The sequence below is a fragment of the Chironomus tepperi genome, unplaced genomic scaffold, assembly GCF_022539635.2.
Source record: "Chironomus tepperi strain 1889 unplaced genomic scaffold, CSIRO-AGI_Ctep_v1 contig_445, whole genome shotgun sequence".
In the NCBI taxonomy this organism is placed as follows: Eukaryota; Metazoa; Arthropoda; class Insecta; order Diptera; family Chironomidae; genus Chironomus; species Chironomus tepperi.
Window position 1 is genome coordinate 1,322,434 of NW_027226567.1, and position 12,905 is coordinate 1,335,338.

Genomic DNA, 12,905 nt, shown 5'->3' on the forward strand with positions numbered 1-12,905 from the left:
TTTTATTGTTTAATTAATATTACTACATTAATCGTGTCTGAATGATGATTATATTGATCACTAGCAATGATTCACTAAAGATGAAGAATGAGAGAAATGAAACACAAACGTAAACAACATTGTGTAATTTTTTCATTGACCTGTCTTCATTGCTCAATCAGCAATCATTGAAAATCATTAATTCTTTTGTTTCTCAGTAGTATTGACAGTTTTCTTCGAAGAAGTACACTAAGTACGTAAAAATTGAATTTATTAATTAAATAGTTGTAATAAAGTAAAAATATTTATGTCTTAAATTAATAAACATCAAAGGAAGTCAGGAAAAACTGAAATTTCCACATTTTCCCTATATTTAACTCAATTTATCGGTATTTTGATTACGGCTTATCAATCATTTTTCTAAAACATTAAGTTGCGGTGAACAATTAACCGCAGATAAAATTAGAGTACCACATTCACAAGACTTTATCATAACTGTAAATTACTGATTAATTAAGTGCCTTAATTTGGGCCAAAATATAAGTATTTGTGATAATTTGTGCAAATGAAGGTCATTTTGACGGTCGATGAACTTTTTATTTACATTTTATCCGGTTTTCAGGCATTCGCTTTTAATGATTGATAATGTTATTGCTTGTCTGATTTTCTAGTCAACACAAAATGCGTCTCGTAATTTTACAAAATAGTGCGACTGTTGGAGAATGGTCCGCAAAGTATGTTATGAAGAGAATTAATGACTTCAAGCCCGGCCCCGATAAATATTTTGTTCTTGGACTGCCAACTGGAAGTACTCCATTAGCGATGTACAAGAAACTTATTGAATTCCATAAAGCAGGACGAATTTCATTTAAATATGTTAAAACTTTTAATATGGACGAATATGTGGGTAAGTGTTGGTGATTTTTATTTGGGTATGCGGTTCATTGACCTTCTTTATGACTGCAAATTTTCTTCATTTAGGTTTGCCACGAGATCATCCAGAAAGTTATCATTATTATATGTGGAATGAATTTTTCAAGCATATTGATATTGTTCCCGAAAATGGTAAATACACGTTTTATTTGGCTCGATTATGTCTATTAAGTCTGTCTATTATTTCTAGTTCACATTCTCGACGGCAATGCAGAAGACTTAGTTGCTGAGTGCAATCTTTATGAAGATAAAATTAAAGAAGCTGGTGGAATTGAACTTTTCATTGGTGGAATTGGACCTGACGGTCATATTGCCTTTAATGAACCTGGTTCATCTTTAACAAGCCGTACTCGTGTCAAGACATTAGCACAAGACACATTGGAAGCAAATGCTCGATTCTTCAACAATGACATTTCTAAAGTTCCAACATCGGCATTGACTGTGGGTGTCGGTACTGTTATGGACGCAAAAGAAGTAATGATTTTGATTACTGGAGCACACAAGAGTTTTGCTTTGTATAAAGCAATTGAAGATGGTGTGAATCATATGTGGACTGTTAGTGCATTCCAGGTAAATTCTTATCTTTGCTAAATTAATAGAATAATTGACCATAATATGATATTTTTATAGATGCATCCAGCAACTCTCTTCATCTGTGATGAAGATGCTACGCTTGAATTGAGAGTTAAAACTGTGAAATACTTTAAGGTAAGGCTTTAAACTTTGTTATGATGGAATGATGCATGGGTATTCATTATGTAGTTTGCTTGGTGTAAATATTATGACTTTTTTTGACGTTATTTAAATAATGAATGTGATGTGTTGGGCACGCTTACTTGTGACTGTTTCGTTGACTCAAAATTTATTGTTTTTTGACTTAATTATCTCAATTAACAAGATTAAATTAATTTTATTTTAAATTAATATATTTTCACAATGAACTGTCAGTTGCAATGCTAACTACGATATAAAAATTGATTTTTATATTGAAATTCCTAAATATTTTTGAATCTCAATAGTCTAAACCTTGATTTTACTAAATCTATTAATTGCATGTTTGTTATTTAATATTATCATGTGAAAATAATCTCCATAAATTTACTTTCGGACTGTATCAAGATATTGGTTTACAAATTTCATGCATGTATTTTTATCAGTCACGTTTCTGGGGAATGCTAAGAGTTATTTGTTGCTAACATTCTCATGAATCTCACATTAACCTAATGTTGTGAATTAATTAATTATTTTTAAATTTTAATCAATTCACTTGAATTGCAATTTTGATTTTCGTTTGTTCTAATTTATGAATTAATTAATTATTTTTAAATTTTAATCAATTCACTTGAATTGCAATTTTGATTTTCGTTTGTTCTAATTTATGTTTTTTTTTTTTAACTTTTTCATTTGCATTTATTTTCATGAATACCACTACTTGTCGTATGAATATAAATCCTACTACCTATGTGTGATAATCCTCCTTCCCATAAAAATAGGCTTTGAGTGCCGTTCACAGCAAAATGATTGAAGCATAAAGTGCTGCGTTCATTCAAGCATGAATTTTTTTACATTCGAATATTTTTTTTGAAAAACTTATTGCATTTAATGTATTCCATCCAATATTATTTTATTTTACATTTTTTGGACGAAAATATATCAATTACTTTCATATGAATGCCGTGTTTTGCATTTTTGATTTGAACTTTTGTAGAAATTTTAATAAAATTTAAAATTGATATTATTTTTTGAATTTTTTTCCATCCATTTAGGGACTGATGGGCGTTCATTCGAAACTGATTGAAGGCATTTAGACAATCATATGATCTAATTTTATGTTTATTTACAATATGACACTTCATAACAATTAACAATTATGTTAAAAACTGATAGGAATAAAGATTAATATTTTTTATATACGGGCAAAATGAATTTTTGGTGTTTTAAATGCTTCTATTTGTCAAGTCTAGATAGTCTAGACAAAAACATTCGATGAATCATATTCAATATATTTGTATACAGCCAGTGAAGCACGAATAATCGATTGTAATCATCATTCATAAATATATAAAGTTGAATGTCCACAAATGAGATTTAAGCTTCTTTTTTTTGGGAGGAAAACATTTTTTGATCTCAGATAATCGTCAAAATTATGAGTCATGATCACTATCAATCTATGCAAATTCCATATTTAAGCATTATTTTATTTAAAAATGTGAAACTTGTTAAACGTGCGAACTTTTTATGCGATAAGCATGTCAATGAATAGATTGTTGACTCACCGGCGCTAAAAATCTTATAGAATCTTTTATAGGTGCTCAATTTTGTGCAGCTGAAAGCCATTTGTCAATTTTAAAAAGATTTATATTAGCTTTGCTGTCAAACAACTGTTGCGGTGACGTCTAACGGTCTGTTAACCAACCTTGTGACAAAAAACTAAACTTTTACTATTTTGGAGACATTTTAAAAGGATCAGACACTCCTATGCACAGTCCTGTCCTTACTGTACTTCGTATAACTTCAATGAGTCTAGTACTGTACTTTTGGAGTGTCTGACCCTTGTATTTTCTCTTATTTTGGCATAATAATCCGAATTTCAATACAATTTTGAACAACATAACCTCACCTGACTTTTTCCAACTTTCTCCCTATCAATCCTAATAAAGAGAAGATCACAAGATGTCTATGTCATCAAATAAGCTTCACCGATAATTTGACAAACATCTCATCTAGGTGACGTAATTTTTGCAGAAAAAATCGTCAGAACATTTTCGCACATTTGTAAATTTGTATGATTTACGGTCAGAACACCAAACTTCATTCCTGAGTAAGCAATAAACTCAAAATTTACAGTAAAATCTTTCAAATGATTTTTTCCCAAATTATTAACACTCCGATATGATCACTAACTGTACAGCGCAGTAGAATAAAAACCAAAAGATGTCAATGCTCACATATGTGTAAACTTTATTTGCAAATTTATATATATATATATTTTGACAAGGATATTTTGTTATACTACGAATTCTCTTTCGGTAACATTTACATAGAATTAGTCCATCGTTCGTAAGCCAAGGGTTGTCATTGTTAATTAATTGATTGATAAATATAGGATAGGCACTTTGATAATAAAAATACAGGAACTTGTAGCCCTAATTGAAACTTTGAATATTTTCAACATGATGATGATTAGGATTGACCTTCTCTTCTGGTGAGCAGAGTGCATTATAGACTCTATGGCATCCAGTATTACAGTTTGAGCATGGTGGACCTGTCTCATAAACACGTTGATTTAAGCGATTATTTGAGCTGTAATTGCATGTGAAGTAGACATTGAAGAGATCATCTTTGAAAAATTTCACTAGTGCACATCCAATGTCGCTTGATAAGTCGTTCACCATCATTGTGAAACGTCCCATTGATGCTCTGTGGAAATAAGGAAGAATTAGGGTTGAAAGGAAGAGTTTTTGGAAGATATATGGACTTACGCAGTCTCTTCACTCAATTCTTTGACGCTCAACTGGTTACCGTGCTTATATTCATTGTACCTATGAAGTAGAATGTAAATTAGAGTAGGAATCACATGAAATTGGTGTCATATTCAACAATTCCATTTAAGTCTGTCGCTTAAAAACAATCCGAGAAGTTAGGTATCAAATTAATGTCATATGAAAGAATTCTTTTGATTCTGATCTACAGAAACCAGAAAATTCTAGTAATGAACACGAATTACACATCATTCTTATATAGTCGGCGCAATCGGATACACTTTTCAAACACAATTCAGCAATAACAGTTCACATTTCTTACCATGCTTCAATAATGTGCTTGATAACAGCTGTAACATTGTGTACAGGTTCACCGATCATATCAAGTCCAATATTTTGGCCGACATTTCTGAAGCTTTTGGTGTTTCTACAGTTGTCATTATCAGTCGTGCATGATCTTGCGTGAAGGCCTGTATTAAAAAAGTTTTAGTCACTTCTAAGTGAGTCTTGAATGAAGATTTCAGTTCATACCTGCTACATAAGCCAAATCTTCATTCCATCTTAGTATAGGCATTCGACTTGCTGGCGCATATCCTGGAAGTTTACCGGCCGCAATTTTATTTCTATGTAAATTATGTAAATCTAAAATTAAACGCTTCTGTAGCGCACCAAGTTGAACAAATTCGGGATCTTCGCCACAATCTTGTGCAAATTCTAAATAATGATCGCATGCTGTATGAATCAGTCCATCGTCACATCTGCAAATTATTTTATATATCAATATTTATTCGGATATTTATTCAGTTGCGGTATGATTATTTACAGTGATGGATCACAATAGTTTTCTTCATTTGCAAGAGAACTGTAAACAAGGACCAATAAGGCGCCAATTGTATAAAGCAGCCTTCGATCCATGTTGAACTTTATAATCCTCAAACACACTCAATGCGAAATTATTATAACTTAAAGTTTATTTTTCTTATTACTAGATTGAACACTAAAAATATACTATTGATATTACCGAACTTACATTGCGCTTTTATATCGATGTAATTTTATTTGTATACAATAGGAAGTTTGGCTATGGGAGATGTTAATCGTGTAATACAATTAGATTGATTCTTTATCCCAAATACTTCTTGTTTGTATCTCGAGTTCTCAAGCATTTTCAATGAGTTTCATTGAAACAAAATGTTAATCACTACTTATCATGCATACGGGAATATACAAATCTACACGATTGCGTCAATTGTTCCTATCTGTGTTGTCGATCGACGAAATTTATTATTTTTGATAAATTTCTAAGAAAACTTTCAATTTCATAGAAACTTTCTTGACTTGCTAATTCCGTTTAATTTGATTAATGCTAACAATGTCATGAAGTTGTTCTTCTTCTTTTACATATTAGGTAAGTTCTAATCTTTAGTTCTATTGAATATTTAAATATCATTGTGGGTGGCCAAAAAGCTTGAGTTAATATTTGGATGGATTACAAATCATTTTAGTTACATAAATAATTCTTAAGTCACCTGACGTGTTTGGTGAAAATGTAAACGAATGTGCTTAAAATAGAAGCTTTATGGGTTATTTTATGTTGATATACATTAGGAAAGTTGTTAAAATATTATCATATTTTAGAGGGATTTATTTGATGATAATAATGACATGATGACAATTCAAATGGAATCAGTGCTCGAAGCTTCAACCGAGACTTCGCGAAGACTTATTGGGATTTTGTATGGAAAAGTCCACTTACGTCTTCGATCGGCCAACGTTTTTCATGGCAGACAGATGACGGCAATTTGGTTTCCAAGCTGCAATTTAAATGACGTCATCTCGATTGGAAAAAAATACGTTCTAACTAGTTTATGGCAAGTTAATGTCCAGTTGAAAACTGGTTCTAACGTATTTTTGTCCACTAATTTATGTGATAATTAACATGAAAATTGTCATTTGGATGTGGCAGACAAGTCTGTCATGACTCGATCGGGGTCGATTCAACTCCATATGAAATCCGAGTTCTGAGCCATAAATCCATTTAGAAATTAAACAATTAACCAAAATTGACATCAAAAAATCAGTTTGACAGCAGAGAATCGATCTGTTATAGGCACGTGCCAAAGAAATTAATGAATAAACCATGAAAATGAATTCAAATGGACAATTTAAAGCTCAATAGATGCCTAATAAGATGCAGTCTCGTAAAGCAAAGTGTGCCATGTTCCATAAATATTTGCCATAATATATTTTAGAGAAATTTTTCTGAACAATATTTGATGTTGACCAACTATATTGATCACCGTAAAATATTCATCTCAGCTGCTTGATATTTTCAATTCAAAACTCACAAATGACGCACAAAAGTTCATTCTTTTGTCATCTTAATACATCTTATAATGCACAGACATAAAGTCGTTCTTAGCGGCCAATAGTAAAAGAACTAAAACTTGTTAATTTATCATTCAAATTTCTTAATAATCTCACAGATTTAAGAAGAGTCGTTCATGCAAACGTGAGGACATAATAAATTTGTATCTTTAGATGTTTAGCATTCTTCTTATTTTTTTGTAAAAAGATTCTTTTTCAAAAGCTCAGCTGAATAAATTAATAAAAAAAATGAAACAAGAGAGAGATTTGAACGATGACTGTATATAAAATTTTATTAGCACATCTTTTTCGCGTTTCCACACGCGTATTGCTGCTCTCTTGTTAAACACAAAAAAAGATCTGTCCAATATATTGTTGTTGTTGTTTACCACTTAATGCTCATCGTCGACAATTTGTCTACTGATTGAGTGAAACTGAAGACACTGTGAAAATATGTAAATATTGAATGAGTCATGCTTATAAGCAAGCATGGATATATAAAAATAAAAAACTTGATACCCAATAAATAAGAATAGGCTATGTCATAATGATAAATTTGGAAATTGGAATCTTTTTTCTAGAAAATCGTTTTTTTTTTCTGTGTTTATATCGTTAAATAGACAAGAGGACGCGAGAATCTTAAAGAAATAAGAGAGGTTCTTCATCTTCAGGTGGCGAAGCAACAAAAAAAATATTTCATTCATAAAACTCTCGACTTCTTTTAATCCGTCTATAGTCTTTACTGATTTTTATTTTATAATAGATCATAAATTCTTTTTGTCTTTGTGGTGTTCAAGCTTCTAGGCTGAATATTCGGGAAAATATTCTGAAATTTGATAAATCGATAAGGAATGATATTTTATTTTTTTTCAAGTTTCCACGTGTGACTACGTGCAGATTACAGCGGTTTCTTGACCTTCTTCAATGTCATTTCGAGTATTTTCTAGATTAGCTCAAGATTAGCAAATTTTTGAACATTTAAGAGAATTATTGAATTAGATTTTATTGAGATTTGAATAGTTTTTCAGGTTTTAGTACATTTTATTGGATTTTTGAAAGAACTGAACTTGATTTTTGTCGATTTTTGCTGGAAAAAAGGGTTACATAAAGATGAAAATGTTTGCATTTATCCTCAAGTCTAAACGACTGATTCACTTGGATGCTCCCAAAATCCAGAATCAGAACTAATTCAAATAATAAACAAAACATCAAATTTTCAAACTATTTTGAATCCAACAACCTAAATCAATCAATTTGAATCTTGTTTAAATAACTTATACCTTAAACTACCGATTTAAACTCTTCTGACAACTAAAACAACAGCCATCATCCACAAAAAAATGTGAAAGTTCAAGTTAATCTCGAACAATGCTACCTCAGAAGAAGGTTTCAAAGCTTTTAATCGTAACTTTTTGTTACGCTTCAGTTACAAGGTTAAGCAGTCAAAATTAACACCCAGAAATTTTTCAATAACATGTCAACAAGAATCGTGACAAAAAGATTAAGCACCACTGACTGAAAAGGAAGTAGATTGATTTATCGACCAATATTGAGTCAGAAATTTCATTTTGACATTTTGTCCTTTAGGAGAAATAACTTCTAAGAGAGAAAACCAGAAAAGCAACAGATCATTTCAAGCTTAGATTATAATAAACCGTAATAAGTATGTAAATAAGCTTTAATAATGATTTTGATTCATTAAATGTATACTTTGTAGCTTCTCACTTTTGTACTTTAATTTTCAAGGTAGCTTTGATTGAAATTATTAAGTAACTAATTAAAAGACTATGAATATGGAAGATTCAATGCAGCAAACAGAAGAAGTATTCGTTGGAAATGAATTAAACATCAATATTCATACAAATAACTTATCGCACGTTTTTACTATTAAAAATATAAACAGTCGTAAAATCTGCTACGTAAAAAGAGTGTTTTTAACTGAATGAAGTTACATGTAAATTTCTTAATAATTCCTTGTTTACACTTCTTGATGGATTCATTTAGATGACGCAGATTCTTCACATCTTTTTTTTCGTCAAATGATTTATTGACTCATGAGAAGCAGAAGAATTGAGGAGAAAACAAGATTTTCCTTGACTCATACGGCAATATATCATAAGACACTTAATCCTTAAAAAATCACCTGAAAATTTGCGAGAACAACTTTACGGCTTGATGGCAGGGTTGCTGTTCTGGTACTTGTTACATCTTATGAGATGACTAATGACACTTGATCTTAAAGTCGGCATTGTTTTCATCTACATCATTCAATGGAGTCAATGATATTTGACCAAAGAATAGTCTTTTGACATACTTACAATAGAGAGACCCTTAGTCTAAGATTATTTAAGTTTGCGTCTTCTTCTTCGCTGGTCATACAAATTAGCTTTGATCCATTGCCGCTGTAAGCTGGTGACTTAAACTGACTCTATCGCTGGCTGCCCTTTGCAAAATGTCAATGTCAATGTCTCAATCAACAGCCTCCTTCCAAGAAGAATACATCTAAATAAGCTGTTTTTCCAAGTAAGCAATGAGAATTGTCTGAGTAAATTGAACTTTTTTCATGAGATTTATGGTAAATTGGACTATATATGCTTAAAGATCAAATGTTTTGAGCAACAAGGTGCCATATGATGTCGTCGAGACACTTTCTTGTCATTTTCACATTATTCCGTCAATACTATGACGTATCGGTGTCCTTCCGAATATTTTGTCCCTTCGAAAGTAGTAATCACGGACATTGGATCACTTGACTTCAGAATTTTCATTTTGTATGAATTCGATTGATTTTAATTGAATATCATTCTGAGTCGACTTCAAGATCTGTTCTAAAGCATATACAATCAACTGTCATAAGACCTGTACTTGATGACATTTAGATAACCAACACTGCTTGTTGATGAAATCATTTAATATCCATTCTAATTGAAATCATATTAAAATGATATACAAAGACTTACATGTGAATCTGCTGATTCAAGCCCAACTCACGTTTATATACAATTCATATAGGGATTAAAACAGGCTTTTTTATTGTTTGATAAGTTTTATTCATAATGCCGACTCTCTTTTTCTTCATTTTTTACATTGCTGTGGAAGAGTTCATCTTTTTAATGTGTTTTTATCCCTGGGAATTTTGTGTGTGTTTTTGTGGGTAAACGAGATGGGTTGGGTTCTGATAACACATAATGCTTATTGCCAAAATATTATTATATAAATATTTTTGTTGTCTTTAGTCGGATGCGAATGAAATTTGTGACAAGTCACGATACTGTTTTGAAAATGTGTTCCATAAGGATTTTCTGGATTATTTAATTAAGAAGAGGTTTATGTATTCACGTGTTTGAACTTATTTAACGATTCTAAAGACCAGATGTTAAACTAGTTTTTTTTTTCTTCTTTTCTTTCAAAACATTCGACTTTTTCTGATTAGTATTCTAGGAACGTGAAAGATTCGCGATATCTTTCACGTATCAATTTAACTAATTATACTATTATCTCTTATTCCATCGGCTATTAATTGACTAATAGCTTAAAAGCGAGGTTGATGTTTTGATTTGTTGAATCTAAAACGCATTTTTTTGTTTATTTCTGCCGTTTCTGATGGGCATTTTTTTAATAATTGATTAATTTAAGATGATATCAAAAACTGGATCTGGCACGAGAGGAATCAGGTATTTCTGTCATGAATGAAATCGTCTTAATTCTTATTTTAATATTCAAATTATCATTGCAAGACTTTTGAAAGGCAAAATCTATGTCCGTCAATGTCATTGGTGATATCATTCTAATTTATCTATTTATGAATTGTGAGATAAAAACCTATTTTTAGATTCTATATTTTATGTTCTCTTTTTTGGTTTTATTGAATGAGGAAATAGAAAAATTTGAAGGGATTTGAATTTTTATGAAATCCATTAAAACTGTTGGTCTATCTTTGAAATAGAGTTCAAGATATATTAAATGATTCAATTAGGGACGTCATAGTCTATCAACCCGTGCGACACAGATGAAGAAAGTTCCGCCACAGAGCTTTTAAGGCTCCAGTAAAGGTCTTTTATTAAAAAGTCGTATCCATATTGTATCCATTTGTAAGCTAAACGGTTCAGTCTAAAGGATTCATAAGAATTGATTTCCATATCAAAGGAATATTAATCCCTCAAGTCCATAATGGTCCATAATATGATAAAACTGATTTGATACTAAACTCTTAAATCAAAATGTTAACAAAATTTCTGTTGAAAACAATTTAATTTCGTTATCTATAAAATAAATTACTTAATTAAAATACAAGACATTTAGCATTTTCTGAAACTTCTCCCGACCACACCTGGGAATTTTCAACGACGCACAGTCTGGAAGAATTGGAAAAGAAATAAATGAGACTAATTCAGCTGAATTTTAACTTTTCTGCCGAATATATTGTCAGTTATGGAATTAAGAGATTTGGGGTTTTTTAGGATTGAAGCTTTAAAGAAAACTGGGATGAAGCAGAGCTTGAATTCGAATCGGATTATGTATTGAGTTGAGTTGACTTTTCTCTGCAAAATTTTAGCTCTGGAATTCTAGATGGAGTGAATCTGATTCGACTATAAACTGTAGATCAACTGAATGCAGAGCTCTGGCACATCCTCACTCGGGAAACAATTAGAAGCCGTGAATCGACCTTAAACATCTCTGGATCTCAATAATATGAATAGCTAAAGGATTTTTTAGGATTCAGGACAGTCTTAAGTCAACTCCCTTATTCGATTGACAGATTCCGTTAATCCACTGATGCACGCTTCCAAATTTTCATCACAAAAACCAAAAACCATAATTTTAAAAGCACCGATTCCATTTATGGTTATTGCCATATTTTACTAATCATATAATCATAAACAGAAACCCCAACAAGTCTGATTTCTAGCTTGAATCGACCCAAAGAATTTCTAACTATTAAAATCTATGAATTAATTCCTAATAATTAATTCATTTCGCCATTTCATTTTGTCAAAAAAAAAAAAAAAAACGCTAATTTAATTTAGAAAATGAAAGAAGAAACTCTTTTTTTTTGATAAGCACCAACCGGTTGAGAAATATTGAATAAAAAAGTTGATTTTTTTTTTATTTCTCATTCTCCTCTAAATACTAATGACCGCATTGTGAGATTGTTTCATTGATGATTTTTCATACAGTTTTTCTTGTTTAAAGCTTTTTCAGAATAATCGGAGAGACGATACTCTTCTCAAAAGGTGATACGTCTATAAAGCTTTATTGCTGGTTCTCTCTAAAACGTACATCTAGAATCATAAAGTTTTTTTTTAAATATCATAGACTTACTCGCCGTAGATGATTCATTAATATAATGGGCTTGCTTATTTTACATTTTCAAACAATATAGTTTCATCTACTGACTACTTTTGGGTTCAATTGATTATGACGTCTAATGTTTTGACAGATGAGATTGGCAGTGACAATTTAGAGATTTGTTTAGAAAGTCTAATAGTTCGAAGTCAACCATACAAGATCCGAGTTAATTTCGAACTCTGGAAAATCTGGAATTGTTCAGATCAACATGGATCAAAGGAGATGTTTAGGAACGCTTTGAGGCTAACAACAACTCGATAATCATCAGGAATTAGGGATTAGGCTCGTTGAAAATTTCGTTTTGCCAGAATCTCCTCAATTTATAGTCTAAATTTACAGTTTTTGGATTCGAACTAATACCGAGGATCGATTTTTAAGTAGGAATCAACCCGCGTACTATCGATCATTAGTTTGTACGCTCTTAATATTGAGCCAATATTGAGCTATTTGCAGTTGACAGTGAGCAAGGCAGAATGCCTATAATAAAATGTTAAAATGCTCATCCAAAATCGAAGAAAATTCAAAAAATGGGCCTTTAGTTGACAAACTAAGACACTTACTTTAGGATTGAAGTAGCTTTTAATCTGTATTTTCAGTCCATAAGAAAAATATACAAAATAATAAGAAAATTAGCTTGTTGAGCCTTGAACTTATAGCCGTTGAGTCTGAATTGAAGATTTGTATGTTAGAAAGTCCTAGATTACGGCTCAGTAATCCAAATCATCCAAAATCGAAGAAAATCTCAAAAAATACCTCAAACTTCAATAGACATCATTTCCAATCGACACCCCCCTT

General features: G+C 31.1%; 2 protein-coding genes across 3 annotated transcripts; one reads left to right on the forward strand and one right to left on the reverse strand.

Annotated features, from left to right (window-relative positions):
- Positions 1-139: 139 nt before the first annotated feature.
- Positions 140-2,838, forward strand: Oscillin (glucosamine-6-phosphate isomerase Oscillin). 2 transcript variants are annotated; one of them, XM_070650102.1, is made up of 6 exons: positions 140-232; positions 651-886; positions 961-1,044; positions 1,103-1,482; positions 1,543-1,620; positions 2,679-2,838. In XM_070650102.1, exons 2-6 carry the CDS (start codon positions 661-663, stop codon positions 2,718-2,720), a joined length of 810 nt encoding a protein of 269 aa, XP_070506203.1. In that variant the 5' UTR covers positions 140-232; positions 651-660; the 3' UTR covers positions 2,721-2,838. The 2 variants fall into 2 exon arrangements, with proteins under 2 accessions (XP_070506203.1, XP_070506204.1); XM_070650103.1 differs by lacking the exon at positions 2,679-2,838 and adding an exon at positions 2,406-2,584.
- Positions 2,839-3,977: 1,139 nt separating this feature from the next.
- Positions 3,978-5,367, reverse strand: LOC139098009 (venom allergen-1-like). The gene is made up of 5 exons (XM_070650104.1): positions 5,218-5,367; positions 4,926-5,152; positions 4,717-4,864; positions 4,395-4,454; positions 3,978-4,332 (listed from the first exon to the last, which is right to left on the reverse strand). The coding sequence occupies exons 1-5, from the start codon at positions 5,307-5,309 to the stop codon at positions 4,059-4,061; spliced, it is 801 nt and encodes a 266-aa protein (XP_070506205.1). The 5' UTR covers positions 5,310-5,367; the 3' UTR covers positions 3,978-4,058.
- Between the last annotated feature and the right edge of the window lie 7,538 nt (positions 5,368-12,905).

Coding starts and splice junctions, on each gene's coding strand:
- LOC139098009 (XM_070650104.1), bottom strand. CDS start 5,309: ATGGATCGAAGGCTGCTTTATACAATTGGCGCCTTATTGGTCCTTGTT. Junction 5,153..5,217: donor AACTATTGTGATCCATCACT/GTAAATAATCAT, acceptor AATAATTTGCAG/ATGTGACGATGGACTGATTC. Junction 4,333..4,394: donor GAATTGAGTGAAGAGACTGC/GTAAGTCCATAT, acceptor TTATTTCCACAG/AGCATCAATGGGACGTTTCA.
- Oscillin (XM_070650102.1), top strand. CDS start 661: ATGCGTCTCGTAATTTTACAAAATAGTGCGACTGTTGGAGAATGGTCC. Junction 887..960: donor TAATATGGACGAATATGTGG/GTAAGTGTTGGT, acceptor TTCTTCATTTAG/GTTTGCCACGAGATCATCCA. Junction 1,483..1,542: donor GGACTGTTAGTGCATTCCAG/GTAAATTCTTAT, acceptor ATATTTTTATAG/ATGCATCCAGCAACTCTCTT.